Genomic DNA, 24,445 nt, shown 5'->3' with positions numbered 1-24,445 from the left:
GATCAAAATTTCTCCTTGAAATTACTGAAAGGTAGATTGGAATGTGTCTGTGTATTTTTAATCTAAGACACATGCTTCTAATATGTTTTAGTGGGTTCTAAGTATTTCTCTGTTTTCTCAACAGAAGAAAATGATGAATATTATCTTTAGAACTGCATAAATCTTGTAAGACATGCTTTTCTGCACAATATTGATACTGAAATCTTCTGTATACATTTTGCATGGAGAACATCATTTTTTATGAGGGCTCTCATGAAATCATGACCATGCTAATAATCACATTGTATTGTCCCCTACTGGGACTTAATCAAATCTGCCAAGAATTCTTCAATTAGGATTTAAATAATGCTTGGAAATGGAAATTGTATCTCAGTGTTCTGATATAGGGCCTGCAACCAGGTTAGCATCACAAAATAAATAAACACATAATACCAATATTTTACAAATACAATTCAGATTTACTGCCGTAATATCCTAGATGTACATATGGGATTCCCTTTGAAGTTCTATCCAACCAACTCATCATCACTAGGGAGCACCCCTGTTGGGAGACCATATAAGGCGCCTTGAGATGTTCCACCCAGCCCGGGTACACGGAATGACAATCTCCATTCTCGTCCCACTTGGGTTGTCTCTACTGGTGTGGCTTCCTAGTTGCTTGCAATCCTTCGTATGTACCATGTCTCTCCTCCAAAATGAGATGATCAATTGGATGAGAATTTTAGGGGAATCTTAATAACCATTCTATTATGCAGAATTATAACAAGAACAATAATATACATTGAAATAGATATACAGATTCAAAGTGTCGTTTATGCAATATTCTATATCATATCAATTGAAATATCAATAATAAATCAGTCAGATTATTATGCATTATACTTCATACCACACACTTATATAATTCTAAATGCTGTTGATTAATACATATTTACTGAGTTCTGCTACTGTCATAATATCGAATGCTTTTTAATTCCTTCCTTTATGATGCTCCTTTCTTCGCTTGGTATGATTCTTTTATACTCCATTGGGGGTGGAAGGTTGTGACTTTTCCCTAATCCACTGGAAAGAGAAGTGCCCCTTGACCATCACACAACTTTTTAGGATAAATCTCTTCCTTCATATTAGTGTTATTAACTCTTAACCAATCCTTAATGCCTTGGTGATATTGCTGTCCAAAGTGAAGAAGATAAGATCTACTCTTGTTATGTCTGATCTACAATATCCTTGATTACTGGAGATAGGAGATTGTAGCGTGTGAAGTCTCGTGGTTACTCAGTTTTGTTTGCTGTTCCTGTGATGTTAGATCCGGGGCATGACAATCTGCCCTTCCCAAGATTGCTTGTCCTCAAGCAATTTGAAATTTGGATGATTGAATATCTCTTCTCCTTCGTATGTAGCATCTTCCTCCAGAAACCTGATATTCCTTGTACCCAACTCAAAAATGAAGGATAAAATCTTAAAGGAAGGAATTAAAAAGCATTCGATTTGAGAACAGCGGTAGAACTCAGTAAATATATATTAATCAGCAGCATTTAGAATTCTATAACTGTGGTATGAAGTATATTGCATAATAATCTGCCTGATTTATTATTGATCTTTCAATTGATAAGATATAGAATATTGCATAAATAACACTTTGATGCTGTATATCTATTTCTATGTATATTATTGTTCTTGTTATAATTCTGCATAATAGAATGGTTATTAAGATTCACCTAAATTCTCATCCAATTGATCATCTCATTTTGGAGGGGAGACATGGTACATACGAAGGATTGCAAGCAACTAGGAAGCCATGCCGGTAGAGACACCCCAAGTGGGGCCGGGAGACGAGAATGGAAGTTGTCATTTCGTGCTCTTGGGCTGGGTGGAACAGCTCAAGGCGCTTTGTATTGTCTCCCAACTGGTGCTCACTAATGATGATGAGTTGGTTGGATAAACTTCAAAGGGAATCCCATATGTACATTTGGGATGTTACAGCAGTAAATCTGAATTATATTTGTACAATAGTGGTGTTATGTGTTTATTTATTTTGTGATACTAACCTGGTTGCAGGCCCTATATCAGAATACTGAGATACAATTTCCATTTCCAAGCATTATTTAAATCCTAATTGAAGAATTTCGGGAAGATTTGGTTCAGTCCCAGTAGGGTACATTACACATATCCTCAGCCTGTTCATTATGGTACTTAAATTGTTAGCACATATTTCTGGGGACTAAGAACTTACTAATTATTGCATTTGAATATAATAATGCAGTGCGATGATCCCAAATGTGGAGTTTGGCAGCATCTAGGATGTGTTATCATTCCAGAAAATCCTGTTGAAGGTTTTCAACCAGAGCCACCTCCTCAATTTTATTGTGACATCTGTCGTGTCAATCGTGGAGATCCGTATGTACTTTCTTCTGTTCTCAAATTTCTTTGAAAGTATTTAGGAATGATGTTTATATGTTGGGCACTTAATCTGAACAGTGCATCTCAATAATGTGATGCAAATTTGCTTTTGCTGATAAAAGGCTTTCAACTTGCACTTGGAAAGGTGGATTCTCTGTCTCCAATTTTAAGAAATAAGTTGTTCAAATGCATTTATTAGCTTAGAACCTGATCATTACTAGTCACTGTCTTACTTAAGAGACATTGAAAATGAGGTTTTTCCAAACATAAGTGAGATCTAATTAGTGCAGGTCTTATGTAGAATACCATGTATAAGTCATACATAAATTACCCATGCTGAGGACAGTCATGCCATACTTGCCTCATTCATCATTTATTGCTTCTTTATGATTGTATTGATTACAAACAATTGCTCAAAAAGGCTACTATTGAATCTTTATCTTGGTCAATTGGTCTTTGGCCTTTGAGCTTTTGTGCTCATTATGTTGTTTGATTGAAAATCTTGTGCAATGTAAAATTATATGCTAACTAAAGTAGAATTAAATTGTCAATGAAACATACTATATGTAAATTATGAAATTCGATCTGAATATTTATAATAAGGACCAGTCAAGATATTGTAATTGTTATTTCTTTCTATTTGACTTGTACTATAGTAGATTTTAGGTTTAATATGTTTCTAGTATATTTGATTTTTGACATTAAAATTATATTGATGTCTGGCAGGTTCTGGGTAACTTTGTCGCAACCTGTTATGCCAACAAAGCTCGTCACTTCCCCAATAACTGTTGATGGGTGGGTTTGTAATATTTATTGTGCTTTAAACCTAATTTGCAAAGTGTAGCTAATCTGAGTTCCTGTGATAAAATAAAATGGATGACAAAACAGTGAAATGAAAATTAAATTGTTACAACACATTCAGATTATGGATGGATTGCTTTTTTATGCTCACAAGTGATGGCAATGCCAGGTTTTGCATGTTTGGCTTGAAGCATGTCTCACATGTAAGCATTTGAGAATTTATACCAGTTCCAGCTGTATTCTATGTTGCTGAATTTGTTTCACAACAAGGCAAACTCATTTTGAGCCTAAACTTTCTTTTTTTCCAATTACAGTCTTGATATAACCAGTCAAGCTACACTGCATTTCAAAATCTTGATCTGTTTATTATTTTCTGAGTGAAGATTTCCTGCAAATTGTCTTTGCATTTGAAAATTCAAAGTTGGATTGTTTGGCAATGATGCTTGGATTAAGAAGCATCTGTGATTGCCTTAAAATTGCCATGGTTTTTGTTTTATGCTATTCCGTTCATTCAATTTAAATCAGAGCATAAGAGGATGCACACAAGGGCTAACTAATTTGGAAAATTAATTAATTGTCTGGTGCTTTTATTTGCACAATTGCAATTTGGTATGTTGGCAACATTTCGGTGAGGGAGTTTGTTAATAAGGCCTTTTGTTTAAGAACTTCATTTACAAAAGTTTCTAAAGCAAGACTAAGTAATGATGGGGATGTTGCATGGCTGGGAATAAAAGTGACATCAATAACTTTTTATTGTATCACTTATTAAATATTTTTATATTGAAGTAATCATATGGGGGAATATCTTTCTTACTATGGTGAACTTACACTGTGTACTTTTACTATGATATTTCTTCTCAGTTTAACATGTGGTATCAGTTATAAGTGTTTTGATATTTTTGAGTCATATTGAATGAAGTTGACATGCCCTTAAATACTGGCACAAGAAGAAACAAGATTCTTGTGTGAGACATCAGTAACATCTGACAGACCAATGTGGTAGACCATGGTCCCAAAGCTTATTTTTCTGGAGTTTTTAATGGCTGGAATTTGCTTTAGTGTGCAGTGTTAGAAATGTCGATGCCATGCTGAGTTCTAAAGAGGAAACAAAGAAAGTTGGACTGGTGACAGAAACTTACAGATTTGATAGGCACTCCCATGCCCTTGTATAGGACCAGAGATAATATAGGTAAAATTTGCTGGGGCTGTATTGATCGTGCATGCCAGTGTTGAGACTTTGAGATCAATTCAGCCTGACACCAGCATGAAAGAAGAATATGCACCTGCGTTCTTTGTATTTTATGAAAAGAGGGATCAAATAAAGAAATAACATTGAAGTTCTTGTATGACCAAAGTATGTCATGGGACTCCCAAGAGCGGAGAAAGTAACAACATTAAAACATTGAAAGATCCTAAATAAAAAAGAATGAACCTTGGGTAATGCTAGACAAGTTGGAAAAGTTAAAAGATATGATATGAGTATAAATAGCTGTGTGATATGAATGGTCCCCGGTAAACCAAGTGAAGGCAGCTGAGGCGGACCAAAGCTGGATGGTAAGTTTGGAGACGAAAGCTGGATCTATATTATATTAATGTCTGAAGCAAAAGTCCACTTCATTACCAATCACCATGAACAATCCAAATCCAAGATCTCATGACTCCCTTTAATGAAATACCCTTGGACAATGCTAAGAGGAAGTCGGGTGATTTGGATAAGCACTAAAATAGTAAATGAAAAAAGATAATGGGGATGTTTAGGCACAAGGGCAATTTAAGTCCATATCATACTCCCTTGACATAGACACAGATGCCTTAGGCCTGCTAGTTTCTGCATCATGACCACTCATTTGTGTAGCCATTAGCTTTTTGACCAGGAGGCCAACTAGATGGAGGTTACAAGTAACCAAAGTTGGTGCATTTAATACCAGTATAAATTCTTTCTTGTGAAAAGAGCATGGGATCAAAGAGTAATTAACAATTAAAATTATGTAAACACAGCTAGGAAAGTCAATCTTAAAGTGGGCAAACTCTTGCCACGTGAAGTACAGATCTGAATAACTCTCATTAGAGACAAGGAGCAGCAGAAGGCAAAATTAGAGGCTAGAGCATAATAAAAACTGACAACAATGAACACATACTCCATGATAGTGCTAATTCAAGATTAACAGGGTTCCATAGGAGAATGTTGTGGGCTAAGGTGGTGGCTAGGTCGGACACTCCTAGGGGGAAACAAGGTCCTCCTATAAGATCTCTTAACAACAAAAATCAACAACCTTTGTTTTGATTTAAGATGATAGTGGTTCTACAGGGTACAGGGATCCCATCCCTGCTTAACCCAGAATATGATGTAATACAGTGACAAGCTGAACACATTACCTACAATAAAACAGAAAAATGTGGAACGTCGCTAACTTAACCAGACTAATATCGACTATGACCAAGATAAGTAAACTTGGTAGCTATGGATATCGACCTAGGGATAATTTTAGGGATGTATATCTAGCAATGGAATCTTTCGATTTTTTTTATTGGCATATTTCTGTCAAGTATGTTCAGATTTTCATAACATTTGAAAGCAAAGATTTTCCCCAGTTTCTATGATAAAATATAATTTGTTAAATAGTTTGCCAATTTTGTATGTGAGAAACTTTTAGAATTTTATTGAAACACAAGAATGTTTTTAAGTAAATGTAAATTTGACAATTGAACATCAAAATTAACCATAATTATTACATTAATTGTTATTCCCAACTAACAAATGCTTAAAAGATATCTGTGTGCTAACTGCTAAGTGAGTTCCTCCCTTGCCTTGTAATTATTATACATGAGGAAAAATGTCATGAGTTGAGTCACTATTCATGGATATCATCTTGAGGTTTACTTAAAACACACGTGTGAAATCCCACAAAAAATTAAAAAGTTAGAAAGTCTAACTAAAAATAACCGGTGGATACCTTTAATTTTTCAAATGTGTATGATTAAGTTTATGATGAATGATATCATGTGGAGTGTAAAAAATTATTTGGCTCCTTCAAATTAACCCTAATCTTTTGTGTGAGACACATTACATCTAAGCAATCTCCCAAAGGAAAAGACTAAGCACCTATGGTTAGATTAACAGAAGAAAATTGATAGTAAACCTCCTAACTCTCTACACAAATTAATACTCTCCCTAAATCTCATACCACTGGAAAATTGAAAGTAAGGTGCTCATTTTCCATGTTTTGGAGCGAGCAAGATGGTGGATCCATTTAACCATTAGGAATATGGTGGTCTGACTCCCTTTGTAATTTGGTAACAGATTCTTAGCTGGCTAAGAGATCCTTGAGCCATGGTTAGTGGTCTTGGAGATTGTTGGGACAGATGCGTTTCAATTGTCTGTATTAAATATTTGGCATAAAATGACTGTTGGAACATAATAATATCAGGGGTCAATACTCTATAATATTATTTTATTTAATGCTCGCTTTCTTTAAAGCACCTTGTAACCATTAATAAATTAATGAGCTATTGAAAGTCATTAAATTAATAATTATTAAACAAAGCTAGTTTTGGAAAGTTATATGCAGATCCGTTAATTCCGCTCCTCATCAAGTACTTAGGGTGGAAAAAGGCAGGAGCAACATATAAGGATTATTTGATTAGAGTAGTCAATCATTAGAGACACTGATAGACAGATGGAGAAATATAGTCTTCGAACTTTGATGTTGATACTTAGAAGAATAAAGTGCCGATACACATCTCTGTCTTATCATGACACTGATTCGACATATGACCTTAGTTTGTGAAGATAGAGAATGGCATAAAAGACAATCTTGAGTTGAAGAGGCTGAGCAGAAAAGTCTGCTTAAACAATGCATCATGGAAACATGCTTATAAAAACATTCTTTGAAGATGAAGTAGACTGGGACAAAGTTTGACAAATCTTGATGTTTCCATTAAGTGATATAATCGATGGTTTTGATTGTTTCAGATTATGGAATCCTTTTGAATAAGGTAGAAAACCACACCAACAGGTAGAAATATCAGAGTTTATTACAATATTACTATTATTTACTCTCAAGTCTTTTACATAATTAACAAAATGCATTATATCTTTAATATGATTGTATTTTCCATTCAATTCTTTGACATTTTGGTGAGATAGGCTGCTAGGTGATATGTTTGAGAGTGGTGGTATGGCTACCATGGATTGGCTTAAGTGGTATTCCTCTTTTGTGTATCTTTGACTAGTGTTTATTTTGGGGACGGAACAAGTCCTTCAACAAGTTTCTTTTCTAGCGTAGTCATGGGCTGTGAGTAATTTTTATATATGCAAAACTTATGATTATTTTATTTTTGTCTGTTGGGGAAGAAGTTTTTCTTCCATGTTATTCTTTCGTCACTGATACACCATATATATCTTGGGTCAAGATTTGTCTAGTTTTCCTTCCTAGGTTGTGGAAACTAAGCAAGTTATGGAGGGCTTTTTAGAGAAGATCAAAACGTATGTGTGTTTTCCTCTTGAGCTGTTGCAAAGGACTAGATGAAAATTCAAAGATTGTGGCTAGCTGGTTTTGAAACATCTCTTAATTTTCATAGGATCTGTAATATCAAGCTTGCTAGCTTATCTACTATGTGGAACTCTTCTAGCATTAAATATTAATTCAACAGGCATCTTGGTATAACTTTTGAAGAAAAAATAACTTTGTGCAGAACTATATAATATAAGAATTGGGGAAATATTTGATGCAATTTATAACAGTTTGCTTGAATTGAACTGTAGAGTGGATAGTCTGGCATTTATGTAGATGTAGTTTTGAATTGGATTGGGTGTTTTCTTCCAGAATTGGGACGTGTTTTATGTGCTTTAATCAGTTTATTTAGAGTTGCAACTATATTTATTTTTAAATGGTGTTGTATTTCAGGACAAACCCTTCACAGACTTTGGATAAGACATTTTTATTGACAAGGGCAGATAGAGATCTATTACAGAAGACGGGGTGTGAGCTGCAGGTTAGTTGCAAGAGTAACAGGGAATTTTATTAAAAATATGTTAATTTGCAAGCATAAACACCACTTAATGTATGGCGTCTCTTTGTCTATGTGATTTTTTGAGCTTTATTTATGTATATATCATGATGGTTGAAATTGATCAATTTGGCCAGCTTATTTAGTTGCATGCTAGATAGCTGCAAGTACTGTGTAGGTTTCCTTTTATCAATTTGTAGATTGTTGCATTTTTTTGTTTGTTTTTTTACTTGGTCAACCAATATAGTATATTTCCCAAACACAAGAACATGGGAGGATTCAAGTTTAAGATTCTTCCTTATAAATAATCACTTATGCAAGATTCTAAATTTCTAATTATATTTTTTAGTGACAAAATCAAATTTAGTTGGAGCTGCAAATATGTTTTAGTGACAAAATCAAAGAAAGATTTTGCAATATGTTTTTGCATTCTGCAAGTTTTTAGTGCTCCGTTAGTCAAAATGAATACCACCGATACATATGCTTTTGGCTTGTTTGTATAGTAACTAATTTAAGAACAATACTTATGTAGATTGTTCTGATCTGTATCCATAAATATCGTTAGCTGACATTAATGAACATCAACTCGATGCACAGTGAAGACAGAAATCATAGGACTGGGCAGAAACTCAAGAATTGGGTTTTGATCCATGTTTAAAATGGTTTCTTTTCTTATGTAATATTACACTCGGTTTTAGGAAATGGCACAACTCCCTTTCCTATATCTGTTTGTATTTGGAGTTGAAATTGGCAAAGGATTCTCTTTGGAAACATTTCAGAATCTCCTGAAATGCTTTGAAGCTTTACTGATCTTAAAGTTGAAGACAGTTTCTTTCTTGAGAGTTTTGTTGCACGTGACAGACATGTTGGAAAACCTCAACAATTAGTATAATGGAGATCTTAGGTGTGCTTTTTGGAAGCTACAAGAAGTATGCAATTGTCAAAAGCAATGTCAAGTTGCTCTTCAAGCTGAGGTTTACATGATTATGCTTACGGAGCTTGATGCTAATGTTGCTAATATGGTACCAGAATCTTAGTAGGAAGAAATGCTAGATACTTAAAACCGACAAGCTTAAATTCTCATCATCCTATTGACTTTGATGAACTAGGATTGATAAATAAGGATGGCTTTGGAATAAATCAGTGAACAAAGTTCATAGGTATAAGTTGTTGAGGGGTAGAAATTGTCCGATGACCTATAGTCCACTCACATCCCCCACATGCCATCCTTCTTAGGAGCCGAGACTATAAGTACCCATTTCAGGTGAAATATGGTCCCATTTTGTTGAAGGATCCTCCATGTACCCATGATTTGCACGAGAGAGAAGATGAAGTGACTATGAATGTACACAAGGTTTTTTGCGTTCTTTGAACCTAATCGCTTCTTTAGTGAATGAATAAAACTACAAGTACTCCAATTTCTCTCACAAGATGAAGAGTTGGCTATTTATGAGAGCAATCTTATTGCAAATGATTGCAAGTCAGGGGTTTAACCTCCATGGTTCGACCACCACTCTAGGGCCTTTCTTTGCTTGCATATCATATAAAGCTTTCTTTGAAGAAAAAACACCATCCCCATGTGAAGACTTATTCTGTTAGATGTATCATAAAGCATCCTCACCTTGACCATGAATCTTTTAAATCCCTTCATTGCCTCGTTATCCTCACATGCAGCCCACTTGTTGGTCTCTTGTCTATTATACCATTCAGGATTTAAGGCAGCGATGAAGGTGTGTTAAGTTTGTTCCATATTTCATGTGTCTTTTCTTCTATTAAAAGATGTAAAGAAAGATCTATTCCATTTGTTATTTTCTTGACTCTTTTACACATTGAATCTATTTCTTAATAAATTTCTCCCAAACATGTCTTGTCTGAGTTTGCAAAGTTAATCACCTCACAAATGGGCCTAATAAAGTTCACAACAAATTTAACATCAGCCCAAAAACAGTCAAGGACCATACCTTTCACTGCAACTGCAATCTTTGATGTAGATTGTCTCCAAGTTGCTCATGCATCACTAACTACTATGGAACACAAAGCTCCTTTGACATCACAAAGGCGGTTGGGAAGAATAAAATAAGATGTGAAGTGTGTATAACCAGGTTTCAAAAGTTCAACCTTGGCAAAGTTTTGATAAATGGCTTGTGTGTGGTGATGGTTACATACAAACATTTGTATTTTTCTGCCTTTTTCTATGGGATGTGAAATCCATTGGAACTTGCTAATATCTCTGATTGCAATATTTAGTGAATGCACACAATATTGTGTCCAAAATATATGCTTGTACAATTTTGTACCAACTTTACTATTGCTTTACAAACAGGGGCAGCATCAGTAATAACTTGGACTACATGTGATACACCTACCTCTTGAATGCCGTCTTTTAGCTGGTTATGAAGGAATTTTGCCTTTTTTCTTGCCCTGAATAGTGTATTTATTGCTTTCAAAAAATAAGGCCCTTTGTTGCATGTTACCATGCTATTAAGTAGTGGAAGATTTCTAGTATCTGTTCACCCTTCCATCACAACACATCCTTCTATAGCCAACACTCTTTTCATTGGTTCAGTTTGTTGCTCTAATCAAATTTTTTCTTTATCAATTAGAGTAGTGCCAAGCTTTTCAGAACTAGGTGGTTTATACCCAGTCGGTCCATTATTGATAGCTTGGACCATCTTTTTATAGAAAGGTGAATGAGCAGCATTAAACGATATTCCATTTGCAATAAAAAGCATGCAATCGCTGCTTCAACTGCTTCTTGACCTTGCACAGCAGATAGTCTTCCAATGGGGTTTGAGCTGCCAATTTGTGGTCTCTTGTGAGAATGTTGTGTTGGTACACCTCTTGAAGACACATCTGCCTTTGTCTCTCTATTTTGATTTTGAGCTGCAGCAGTTGCCCCTGTTGTTGAAGCATAGGAGCTCAAATTAGAAATTCTCCCATAAGCCCTTTCTCAATCCCTTAATAGCATCATATTGTTGCACCTCATTTGGACAAGGATGAACACCTTTTCTAGGTATGTGAAGGAAATGAGCTCTCACCCTCGTGTTAGTACCTTGGTTGGACAAATCTTACATGAGATTGTGGCTGTTTGACTTGTATCATTTGGCCTTAGAACACGATCACAATACTTGCAGAATGGGTACAAATTTTGTTTTCACCACCTGACTTTATACATGAAAAAATAAAATAAAAATTAGCAACAAGTCTGCTAACCTCATTCTCAATGCTCATATTCATGCTGGCATGTTCAATATTTCCATGAAGAAAACTAAAGAAAATATTTCCATGAGTGAGCTAGCATGTTCAGTACAAGTTATGAATAAAATTCATTAAACTACAAGAATTTTTAAAATTTAATGAATATTTGCATTCTTGATAAAGGAATGAAAAATATTCAAGTCCAATGATGTGCATACCCTTGTATGTGTAGTAGTGCATATATGCTGAAGTTCAAAGTATTCAACAAACCAAAATACCTAAGAGTTACACATAGGATTTGGGGATAAAGCAATTTTGAATTTCCATGAAATAAATGTGGAATACATGGGGAGCTTAGAAAACTATGAAGTATAAACCTTTCTCATGTCTATTTTTTTGAGATAGTGTGAATTCACCTCCCTATAATGAAAAGATGCCACACGTTAAGTGTTCATTTCATCTTTTAGACTTATATCATTTATGTCTTAGAGTTTTTATTGCATTAAATTTAAAAATTAATAAATATCAAATGCCTTCCCTATGTTGAAGGCTCCTTTCCTACGTCAGAGGTTCTTTTCCTGTGCATATTTGTCTCCTGTGGTCAACTTCTCTTTCCTACAGCCTGTTTTGTTCTTTTGCCTTCAACTTTATTTCATTTAAACCCGTTATACGCTATTTTTTGTGGTGGGAGACAGTGGCCGAGCGTACCCTGCGATCTAAAGTGTCTCTAAAAACGTCTCAGGTATCGGAGACACATCCCATGGGGCGGAAGGTGCATTTCTTAGTAACCTTGGTTATACTATTAATTTTTTAATATGTTAAAAGTAACTAATATTTAATTTCAAATTTAAATATAAAGTATTATAAATTAAAAGTACACATTAATTCAAATCATTGTATTACAATTATTTTATAATATTTTAAATTTAAATGTAAAGTTTATAAATTACAAATAACTTTCGTAGTAGTAAAATATTTATTTTTTATATGTTTGAAATTTCACATTTTAAAAAAAATTCTGGCAAATTAAATACATTTTTCATCTCGAAGTAGTTGTATCCTCAATGTCGTTAGATTTCCACAATCCATTAATCAATATGTATAATGCTTCTGGATTTGATTGTGTGAGTTTTTTTTGCATCACACAATCAAATCCAGAAGCATTATACAGATAGTTGTATCCTATTTTAAAAAAGGTGTATAGTATTTGTATCTCGTGTTAATACTAGTCTCTTGGCAATGGCATTGGTATACTTCGATGTCATTTGGTTTCAATGTTTTTGCATGATTTATCTTTTTCTTTAAAATGGATTAGTTCACTACATTCTTTCGTATGGTTTATCTTTTTTCGTTTACCAAAGATCCTTTTCATCTTCTTCTCATGCATCTTATAAATTTTCAGAACTTTGCTAACAAAATTGTGCTTCCATATTTCTATGTTTTATTATTTATGGCTATCTGCCAGTATGTTGGATGTAGATATTTGCTAGTGAAGGAAATATATTTATCTAGTCTGCTGAATACATCTGGTGGAATTCTTTATAAGTGCATGAGTGAGACATTGCTAAGAACAAAGGGTTGTGCAAGATGATGAAATTTGTGTTTTTTTTGGAGGTATATTAAAAGAAATTATCTTATTGAATGATGTGTTCCTAGGTATGGTGCATTCTCCTAAATGATAAAGTACCTTTTAGGATGCATTGGCCACAAAATGCTGATCTTCGAGTAAATGGTATGATCTAACCCACCAATGCTGACCTTTTTTTTTTTTTGAGAACTTTGATTGTTAATCTTTCAGGCATATTAACTTGATGTCTTTTTATTATTACAAGTTCATTATGGTTTCCATAAGATGGTGCCTTCTGGAAAATTAAAATTGAACTTTACATGTAACTGTTTTCATGTCACTGGTCTTTTTAGCTTACATGTTAAAAAATATAATTCTTCTATTATTAGCAGTATAAACTATAATCTTATTGCTAATAATTGAAAAGATAATCAGAGGAAATTGTTTGTATTCACCACTCTTGAATTTTGTGGATGTGTGGAGTAATATCTGGTTTGATTTGATTTTTAAGGTGTTGGGAAAAGGGTGCATTAGAATTGTTTTTAATTTTGTTTTCCATTAAAAGTCTTGCATGGTCATCTGTATGTGTATGGTCTTTGGATGCCATGTTGTTTTGTGTTGCGGGGCACATATTTTAATTGATTTGGATTGGAGTTTGAAAATGATTGGGAGATGGAACAATACATTTTTGCAATCTGTGGGAAAAAATAAAGTCGTATATATTTAGAGGTGGTCATGCATTTGTATTCATTTTTTGTATTTAGGGCGAGATATTTTAAGTTATGCTAGTTTATTCATGCTTAAATACATAAGAGTGAACATGTAGATCTTCACATTATTTCGGTTATCGCATATATTGTGTTATGGGTTACAAATTTTTCTATCTGCAGTGTTGGAGTTTTGTATTTCTTACAATTTGGGTGTAATAGGATACTATATATTTTGAATTATTGTAAGTAATCTTCTCTTTAAGAAAGGAGGAGCAGAGATAAACTTAGGACATGAAAAAAGGAAAGAAAATAGAGATAATAGATTGTAGGAGGAGAGATGTATTTTGAACCGAGATTATCTTTACTATTTAGAAACTGAACTGGTTAGTAAAGTAGAAATTGCATGCCCAGGATTTACAGTCTATAAAATATTCAGTCTCTAGAAACATGCATGAATGCTAAGCTGGTGCTCTTTTGATGCTATATTGCAGATCAAGCATGAAATCTTAGGGTAGGGATTGAAAAATCTTGTCTACACGGATTATCTGAAGTAGTATCGAAGTCACTTTTATATGTTTATCTTGCTTCAAAAGTTTAGATACATTAACAGAGTTTGTATTTGGATGTTTGCCAATGTGTGAGATTGTTTTGTGGAAGCCCTCCTTTTAGTGTAGATGATCCAAGATTTTCACAAAGCTTTTGTTTGCTGACATTGTGGCTTTTCATATGTTTGAGAAGATGCAGAGTTAGGATATTAGTTTTTAGTTTTCTGTTCTTATATGGCTATGTCAAAGCCTTATTTGAGTTTCGTCTTTTGGTACAGGAATATCAATTAAGGTTACAAACAGACCGAGTGCTCAACTACTGGGAGCCAATGGTCGCGATGATGGTCCTGGGGTGGGTTTCTTTTAACATCTTAAAATGCTACATTTTACTAATTGTCTTTTGCTCATCTTATTTTCTAGCACTCTTAGCCACTAAAGCTCGGAGCAGTTTGTGTCCATTTTGCATACTCTTCATGGTACTGCATTGTGTGATACTTGGAGTCATTTTGTGTTCATTCTTAGCATATCTCTTGAAATGCCCAGTGCGGCAATTTTTTTTATATCAAATCTTTTTTTTTTTTCAATTTGTAACTTACTTCAGTTTAACCTGTTGCAGATTACAGCATGCATCAGAGAAGGAACAAATAGAATAGCATTGCAAGCATATGACCCTCGGTCTTTTGCTCTAGGTGTAAGAATTATGCGTCATCAGACAATTCCACAGGTATTATCATTTCATATGATTAAGATTATGTTTGTTTCTTTGATATACTCCCACATATCAACTGGATAAATTTTTATGCATCACAATATTCATAACAATTTAAAACCGTTGGTTCTATTATCAAGTTGATGCTTTACTGTTATATGGTATCTAACTTCTTAGATCGATTGTCGCCTGATATGTTTAGCACTGGGGTGAAGTCTGTTGTGAATCGTGCCCATATTTTCTTGGGCTCCTAGATGATTGCAAAAGTTAGGGAAATTGATACCATAGCAAGAGAGGATGAAAAGCTGTTGGCTAGGGTTTTCTGAGCTAGTTTAATTTCTATGGCTGCAGACACTGAAGAGCTGCTTGGGTTGGATTTGCTGTTCTTTCAATAGACAGTATTGAGGAGAGATTCAGATGCATTTCAATCTGTGTTTTAATTCTACCTTCCTTATTTTTGATTAACAATTTTTTTTTTCTTCCCGTTATGAGTGTATACCTAAAGCTGTTAGATTGACCGTAGATTACAACTGGAAGACATTATGTATTACAAGTACAATGATTACACGCTGAGAACCAAATTCAATGGGTTGATCCCTACAGTTAAGACAGAGATCTTGGATTAATAATTTAATAAGGTTTGACAATGCAGAATAAGAACTGATCATGTCAAACCATGGCTTTCTCACTTTCAGTCATACAGCTTCACAGACAGACTGCATTTTCCTTAAGTAGAGGATTAAGATTACTATTTTAAATTCTAATGGTAGTTGTAGACGGAGCAGCAACTATATTACAAAAATATTCCTTTTAAAAGTCATGAATTCTGTGTATGGACTTCTACTAATAAATGCTTAAGCATGAGTTCAGTCAAGTGGAAGTCTAGAGGTCAGTTCAAAAAGTATAAAGGTATGGAATATGACTATAAAAATTCCAAGGCCAGAAGTACTCATAGACAAGTCAGAATGATTGAACAATGTTGTGAGAAGTTTCAATACTTAAAAGATGACTTTGGAGAAGGGTCAACCAAGTAACATCAAGGGGCAGTGTGAGTAGTGGAGTCTAGTTGATGTGCTTAATATATTATATCTTAACTATAATTATAATGGGTCATAAATTATTGTTGAGGATTCAATTGGTAATCGTTAATGATGCCTTATGTTTGACTCTGATTTTCCAGTTGGGGCATGAGTGACAACTGTCATGTGTAGTGATCTGTGCTATCATATATATATGTGTGTGTGTGTGCTCACAGCACATTGTATCAATATAAGTTAGTGAAAATATGGTAGATATTCTACCTCATAATTTGTATATTTTCGTTGTGTGCTTCGCTTAGATTTTTCCATAAAGTTCTCTAGATGGTTCCTGATTTCTTGTTATATTTTTTATTTGAAGTTAAAAGTCAAGCACGGTAGGCTTCTTTGATGTTGAGTGTCTCAAATTAGTCATCTTGTGATGGTAATTGAATTTTTGTAAGGGTTCTGGTTGGTGGCCTGGTGCCTAACATCTCAGAGCTTGGGGCTGTATTGGATATTGGGCAATGTGTATTTTATCTGTCCATATACTGGAGAAGGTATGCAATGGATTCTGGACTGTATTATACTCAAACCTTGCTGCAATGAGTGTTTTGATTCTTCAACTTTCTAAAGTCCTTCCCATTAATCTAAGTATGTTGGATAGTGTTTCTAGAGTAAGGTTTCAATTCCTTTTTTCAATACACCTTCCGTAGATGACCCAGTTTTTCATGGGACTAATATTCCCTTGAAATGGGAATTCAGTTTTTATTGTTCTCCCTTCTATTTTCAATCATGTTGTGGACATTTAATCCTTGTGTCAGTAACCACCGGTTCTTTGACATCTAGTCTGTTGAATGAAATGAAATCTTTTGGTAAAATCTGTGTAGGAGATTTACACAAAAATTGTGCAAATTTTAATTTTCATTGTGTGTAGTTTTTACCAAAAGCTTTAGTACTATCTTACAGACTGAAAACTAGATGCTCGTAAATTTTTCAGTTGCTAAACTTTCTGATGCTGCTTTAAATAGAATTTTGGTCATCATACTACACTTGAAATGTGCTTTGGTATTCTTGCAATTGAGATTAAATGAGATTGTATATAATACCATCTGCACAAGCCAGTTTATTCAATGCAGATTTCGGTTATAGCTTGATTGGGTCTTTTCAACCTTAAAGTGTGCTTTCCAATGTATTGGTTGACAAGAGGTTTCCATCTTTGAATGAGATCACAGGAGTTTATTTGAGTATTAAGCACATCTTAAACGAATGTTATGAGTCTTTCACTAATGGATGGTGAGATGCTCAGGCAGAACAAAATCTTAAAGGAAAATATTATTTTCAGTAATGAGTTCATTTAACTCCAAGAAGTCATTTACAATGAAGAATACATATTACCTTCAACCAGGACTGGGGCCTTCTATGACATCTTTTACAATCAATATCAATGTGGTTTATCAGCTTTGGATGTAGCTTTTTTTCTATTTTTGTTACTTATTTTGCAACATGTCTTGTATGTTGTAATGTTCATCTATGATACAGGGCATATTAATTATTGCAATGTTAGCTTGTGCCTTTTTTCTATTTGTATTACTTGTTTTGCAAAATGTCTTATATGATGTAATGTTCATTTATAATACAGGGTGTATTATTTCCTCCAATGTCATTCTTATTCCTGTTGCCATGGGATCTAAATCACATTTATTTTGTTAGACAAAGTTGGTGTAATGTCACAAAAATGGAGCAATAAGAAAGTTATGTGACACTTTCTGAAATTGATGCTCATGAAATGGGCTAACACATTTAGGAGAATCTGTTGTACCATTCTGTAGATTCATGAAATGGATAATTTATCATATCTGGTGGTGTATATTTTCCAAGATGGCTTCTAAATTCAGCTCATATTTGTACACGCTTTTAAAATAAAGTTGGACACTTAATGGAAGGATGATTCAAAACAAGGTTACTACTTCAGTAGTTTTTTAACATTGTTAATGCAAGATGTGTACTGCTGCATCACTACTTAAGTTGGACAATATAGGAGAAGACTTCTATATTTGATAAAGTACCGAAGTTAACAATTGTGAAAGAAGGGGTGTTTCCAAAAATGTATGTCTTGTCAACATAAACATCACAATCACTGTTGTATAGGAGAAGACTACATCGATAATTGATATCACGTACCTAAGTTAACAATTGTGAGAGAAGGGGTGTTTCAAAACAGTGAAGACATGTTGTCTCTTCAACATAAGCATCACAATCACCGTTATGCAGGAGTTTCTCATATATGAAGTTCAATTTAATTTGTCTAATCTAACCAGCTTTTTCAGTTTACAACTGCAGAGTATATGATTCTTTTTATGTTTATATCTTTTAGTTTTACCAATAAATACATTATTATCTAGATCTATAAAGAATATGTAAATCTACAAATCTGCGATTGAAACCCAGTTCTTGTGCATTTGCAATATTATCATCAAAATTCCATAGTTGCTGAAATCAAAATCAATTGCAGGTGATGAGCAAGATCCCAAGTGAGTTAGAAGGGGAGCCTTTTAAAGAGGCCCTAGCTCGTGTTTGTCGATGTGTTGGTGGCGGTGCATCTTTTGGGAAGGCTGATGACAGTGACAGTGATTTGGAAGTTGTAGCTGAGTCAGTTACAGTCAATCTACGATGCCCTGTAAGAACTAAAGTTGTATTTTTATATTTGAAGGTTGTTTCTTTTCAGCTGTCATATATATATATATATATATATATATATATAGACACACACACACATATGTACACACACACACACACACACACACACACACACACACACACACACACATACATATATATACACAGACACACACATAGTTGAACTACTTGCGACTCGGCTCGACTCGCCAAGGCCCCGGGAAAAAAACTCGGGGAAAACTCGGGAAAAACTCGGAAAAACTCGGCAACTTAAAAACACGCTTAAACTTAGTAAAAATGCATTTTTTTTGCAAAATTTAATGAGAAGATGCATCCAATGAGTCAATAAATGATAACACAAAAGAAACAAGCTGATTCTAGATATATTTAAATGCAAAGTGTTTACAAAATCGCATCCTCATGAGGAATGTTGATGGCTGGAAGCCTGGAAGCAAAATAGTAAATTACTAAATAGTTTTTGTAAAAAGAAAAGTAATTACAATTACAACTTCCTCTTCCCAGCTCTAGCAAAAATTTGGGGAGAGGTAGAACTAGAGGGTCTAGACTGTCTAGTCGTATAAGTTTGCTGTGGGATTGGGCGTGATTGTGCCTCCTCGCTCGGTATGGCTGATTGAGACTCATCCTCCATCCTGGATGAAGCTATGTCTCCACCTGCTTCTGGCACTGGTAATGAATCCTCATCCTCATCCTCCTCAATGTCATCCAGCCTAAAACCAAATCCACCCCTCTCCTCCATAGCCTGCCTCTCCAAATCAGTGATGTCAGTGTTGGAAAACAATGGAAGCTGCTCCTGTGATGTCCAATCATTGTAAGGATCTATATCATCCAAGTCAATTAGATCACCTTCTAGTTCTTCTACCTTCCTTATGTGCAATCGAAGACTATATTGCACTTAGACAAGGCCATTGAGCCGTTTCTGCGCTAACTTGCTCCTCTTCTTCGTGTGGATTGCTTCAAACAAGCTCCAATTGCGCTCACAATTGGATGAACTGCAAGGCTGACATAAGACTGAGGGCAAATTTTTTGAGATGTGGGGTGTTTCCACCCCAATTTTACTACCAAGCATCTGCAAAATAAATAAAATGGAAAAGTTAGAAAGCAAAGAGAAAAGAGAAAACATAATTTATCAATCATTTGAGTCTTTAGATCCCAAAATCCAAATGGCAAATGTTATACCTAGGGTTTGAGTGGTTCTTCCTCTCCTAGCCAGCTCTGAAGAGAATAGCTTACCCCTTCCTCCCTCATAATTTTGGAGCTCACTCACAATGAGGTCTCTCTCCTCAACATCAGGTACCATCCTCTCAATGCATATACTGAGGCCCTCCATGACTTCTCCATTCAATTCTAAGTAAGAACCCCCGAACCTAAAATGAGGGTTGAGGAAGTACCCTGCTGCATGAATGGGTTGGTGGAGCTGATTGTTCCACCTCCTATCAACAATTTCCCAAATGGGATAAAATTTGAGCCTATCTCCCTTGTAGTAATTTTTGATAGACTCCTTGGCCCTATCCATGACCTCAAAAAGATATCCCATTGGGGTTTTATCCCCATCGACCAAGCGAAGAACTCGAACCCAGGGCTCTGAAACCTACAATTGAAAAATACAAATTACAAAAAGATTAAAATTTAAATAATGAAGTTACAAATTAGTAATGAGAGACTTGAATCAAGAATAACTAAAATCTAAAAATTAAAGTTTTGAAGTAACAACCTTCACAATCTCTGCAGCCCTTTGTGCAAATTGGCTGTCAAAGACTATGCATGCGACAACCTCTCCTTCAAGCTTCTTTGAATAAGGTGAGTTAAGCCATTCTCCACTCACAAACATTTGTTTCAAAGAAGTCAATGCAGCAAGAAGGCTTTGCAATGTCAAGAAAATGGTTGCAAACCTTGTGACACCAACTCTCACCAAATCTTTCCCTTGGGTGTGCGGTCTCATCAAATTTAGGACCCAAGGGTGATTGTAAATATATTTGGTGATCCTCCTTGCATCTTCCACAACTGGAGTCACCCACTCAAGTTTTCCTATGTCCTCCAAAAGAAGGTCAAGGACATGTGGTGCACAAGGTGTCCAAAAAAGAGTGGGGTGCCTCTCTTGGAGGATTCTTCCTGCAAAAGAAGAATTTATTCTTAAGAAATATGCAACCAAGTAAAACAAAGCCACAACAAATGAAAATATTGCTAATGCCTAAAGGTGATAATTCAAAAGGATTCTACCTGCTGACACATATGCTGCTGCATTATCTGTGATGATTTGCACCACATTCTCTACCCCCACCTCCATGACGACATGCTCCAACATTCCAGCCAATGTTTCTGCATTTTTCGCCTTGTTGGAGGCATCAACAGATTTCAAGAACACTACATTGTCCTTGCAAGCGACCAAAAAATTGATGATGGTGCGGTTCTTGCCAACTGCCTAGCCATCAGAAAGAATTGTGCAGCCATAATTTGCCCATTCAATTTTTTGACCCTCCTTCACTTCTCTTGCCATAGTAACTGCATTTGTGAGCAACTTGTAAATGCAAAGTGAAATTAGGTCTTAGTACACAATTTTGATTTAATAAACAAGAAATCTAAAAAATAATTAAAAATGAAATCAAGTGGACTATGTAGTAATTTACTAACCTCCCACTCAAATTCCTGTGAGAAGGGGCCTTATATCCCTTTCCTGAAACTGTCATAGCAGTCACCAAATTCAGCAAATAAGCATTCTCCGCCACATTGAATGCAATGTTGTTGAAGTACCAAAAATCAGCTACTGCAATGTCAGTTTTCTCATGTACCTCCTTCTTCCATCTAGTGGCCTCTAATGATGGTTGTGCTCCAGGTGTGTTCCTGGGCACAAAATAATCACCTATGGACCCTGGTTGTGGTGATGGAAGTGGAACAGTGCCAGGTATTCTACTAGAGGAAGTAGAAGCAATGGGTGAGGTGATGGTGGGTTTGCGGATACGTGGGCCATGTCGAGAGCCCACTATGCCCTCAAGTGCTTCTTGTTCCTCTTCAAGGTCAACAAAAACACCTTGAGATTCAGCTATGGTTGATCTCATGGCTAGCTTTGCCCTCTCCCTTTGCAATTTCTTCTCTTCCCTAGCTGCAAGTAGGGCATTCGTTTTTCTTTTTATTTCTTCATTGGTCCCAGGGCATGCTCTAGCATCATGCCTATCTATTCCTGCAAGGTGGTATTTGAGGCGTTTGATGCCTCCATGAAGTATTTTCTCACACTTTATGCATATAATTGACCTAGGATCGGGTCCCTCATAGGCATACCTTAATGCCCCATCTCTAGCACCTCTAGGACTGGTGCCTATATATCCAGATGGGCATGGATCTAGTGGCCATTGCTCCCTTGCCATGATTAATGCTTACTTAACCTACGCATACAAAGTGAAAAAAAATTTAACATTTTAGTTAAACAATTTAGCATTAAGCAAACTATCTACATTAGTTTAAATAAATTTAGACGTCATTTGAAGTTTTTTTTTTAAAAAGTAGGGTTTGATTTTTTTTTTAAAACTAGATTCTTAAAAAAAATTGTGAAAATTCAACAAAACTTGTCAAATCTAGTGTTAAATCTTGTGCAAATAACTTAGAAATGATTTAGACTACCTAGGAATCATTTTTAATCAATCTAAATGCAACAAAAAATAAACAAATTGTTTTAAAAAAGCATACAAAAAAAATAAAAAAACTTACTTGGGAATCTGATTTTCCCTTCAAATCCCCTTCGAATCCACTTGGAATCATTCAAAATCACTCCAAATCACCTTGCAAGTCCTTCCAAGTCAACTTCCCCCTTCTCAGCCCAAAACCCAATCAAAAAACAAAAAACTAATGCTGTTTTTGCTGTTTTCGGCTAATGAAGAAACGCGGGGGAGTTTTTGCCAAAAACTTGGCGAGTTTTCCTGGCGAGTAGAAGTCATAACTACTCGCTAGGCCCAAAAACTCGATGAGTTTTTGTCACTCGCCGAGTTTTCGGCGAGTGTGTCATCTATGGTCACACACACACACACACACACACACATATATATATATATATCTATATATCTCAAAGAAACATTAATCTTTTGGGGAATTAATCGGCAAACCAAAAGTAAAAGATTTTTGGAAAAAATTGGGAAAAAAATCAGATCTACAAAAAAATAAAAAATTTGAACAAAAAAAAAGTAATCGAAAAGTTAACTTTTTTTATTTTTTCTCTTTTGTATTTAAGTGTTTTTCCACAGTATAGAGATATTATAAGCAAATAAAACTAAGTTGCCAGTTGAGGTACCACAATTTTTCGTACAAAAAACATATAAAAGTAATAAATATATTCATTTTTACAACCTAAAAAGCAAGAATTAAAAAAATGTAATTATAATATAATTAATTTACATAATTTAATAAATTAATAATATAATAAGAAATATTTAATATAAATTAAAATATTATAATATAATATTAATATATGTTAATTTGAAGTAACAATATAATATCAATAATTAGTTATTATACTATAAATATAATTTATTCTGAACATGTATAATAATCATATTTTATTGAGCATTTATATTAATTATAATTTAAAATATAAAATATTAAACTATTATATTTATATTAATCATCTATATTTATTATAATTTAAATTATAAATTATAAAATTTTAAACTATTAATCTATTACAATGTATTTTTAATATTTTAAACGTTATAAATCAAATTTTGTATATTTTAATAATCATATTAATATATTAAAATTATGTATATAATAAAAAATAAAAAATATAAATTAAAATATTATATATATTTTTTTATATTATAAATCAAGAGACCAAAAAAAAGGGTTTTATACAAATGAGTTCAGGGGAGGTAGGGCCTCAACTGTTAAGCAGCGAAACCAAAAAGATTTAGACGAGTGTCATATACAGTGCACTACAAAAAAGCTCCAAAATAAAGTTTGTGTTTGCTGTCATAAGGCACTAGAGGAGGATTTCATCTTGGTCCTCTAGCCATGTGGTCCACCCCTGTGGTCCTTCCATCCAGACCATCTTCTTCCTTTCCATGATTTGTATGCACATGTCTACTCTGTTGAAGGGGGGAGCTCTGGTATCTTGAAGCTCTTTAATCAGTTTCTTTACTGCACTCTCAAAAGCGGTTTGATTTTCTGTGATCCTTGCCCATTCATACCCATCTTGCATCTCATATATAAACATTGTGGCTCGGCCTTCTTTGAGGAACCGCAGGAGTTTGTTTCGTTCAACATTCATCAGGAAGCAAACCTGTACAACAATTTTGTAATGTGTGAGTTTTTTAAAAAAACCAGTAAGTTCCCTAGCATTACCTTGGAACTTCTCCTCATTTTTGAGTTTCCAAATAAACCAAAGGATAAAAGAAGACAAAATTTGCCAAATTAAGTTAGCATCCTTTTTAAGATTATGGACGAAACCAGTAACTATATCATAAGTAAAGACATGCTCAGTAATAGTTATTCCAAATATTAACCAGCAAAAGGGCAGTCAAGGAAGATGTGCCGAGCGAACTTAGGTTTATTGCAAATAGAACAGAGATCATATGCAGCCATGTTATTCCTAATAGGCAATCTATCCAGTAAGAGTTGCCATCTGAAACACTTAATCTTAGGGGGGATGGGAGATTTCCAAAGGTTCTCAAAGATTTTATACCAAGCGGTGGGGCTGTGGTGAACATTCCACAGGGTGTTGACATAGTCGATCACGGAGGTGTCCTGGTTAAGCAAGTTGTAGATAACTTTGGATTTAATTTTGGGGAGGGGGGAGCCATCCTTCC

The 24,445-nt window shown here is 34.7% G+C and overlaps 1 protein-coding gene across 8 annotated transcripts in view; it reads left to right on the top strand.

Moving 5' to 3' along the window:
* The window catches only part of LOC131062389 (E3 SUMO-protein ligase SIZ1), a 75,629-nt gene that overhangs the window by 28,922 nt on the left and 22,262 nt on the right, over positions 1 to 24,445 (top strand). For all 8 annotated transcript variants that reach the window (XM_057996032.2, XM_057996031.2, XM_057996025.2 and 5 more), the window contains 7 exons: positions 2,264 to 2,397; positions 3,127 to 3,195; positions 8,109 to 8,196; positions 13,066 to 13,141; positions 14,510 to 14,583; positions 14,848 to 14,955; positions 18,472 to 18,636. In XM_057996032.2, the coding sequence (XP_057852015.1) occupies positions 2,264 to 2,397; positions 3,127 to 3,195; positions 8,109 to 8,196; positions 13,066 to 13,141; positions 14,510 to 14,583; positions 14,848 to 14,955; positions 18,472 to 18,636 (714 nt within the window). The remainder of the gene's footprint in view (positions 1 to 2,263; positions 2,398 to 3,126; positions 3,196 to 8,108; positions 8,197 to 13,065; positions 13,142 to 14,509; positions 14,584 to 14,847; positions 14,956 to 18,471; positions 18,637 to 24,445) is intronic.

The sequence above is a fragment of the Cryptomeria japonica genome, chromosome 7, assembly GCF_030272615.1.
Source record: "Cryptomeria japonica chromosome 7, Sugi_1.0, whole genome shotgun sequence".
Taxonomy (NCBI): domain Eukaryota; kingdom Viridiplantae; phylum Streptophyta; class Pinopsida; order Cupressales; family Cupressaceae; genus Cryptomeria; species Cryptomeria japonica.
Note: the sequence above shows the minus strand (reverse complement) of the source record. Positions and strands in the feature narration are given on the sequence as shown.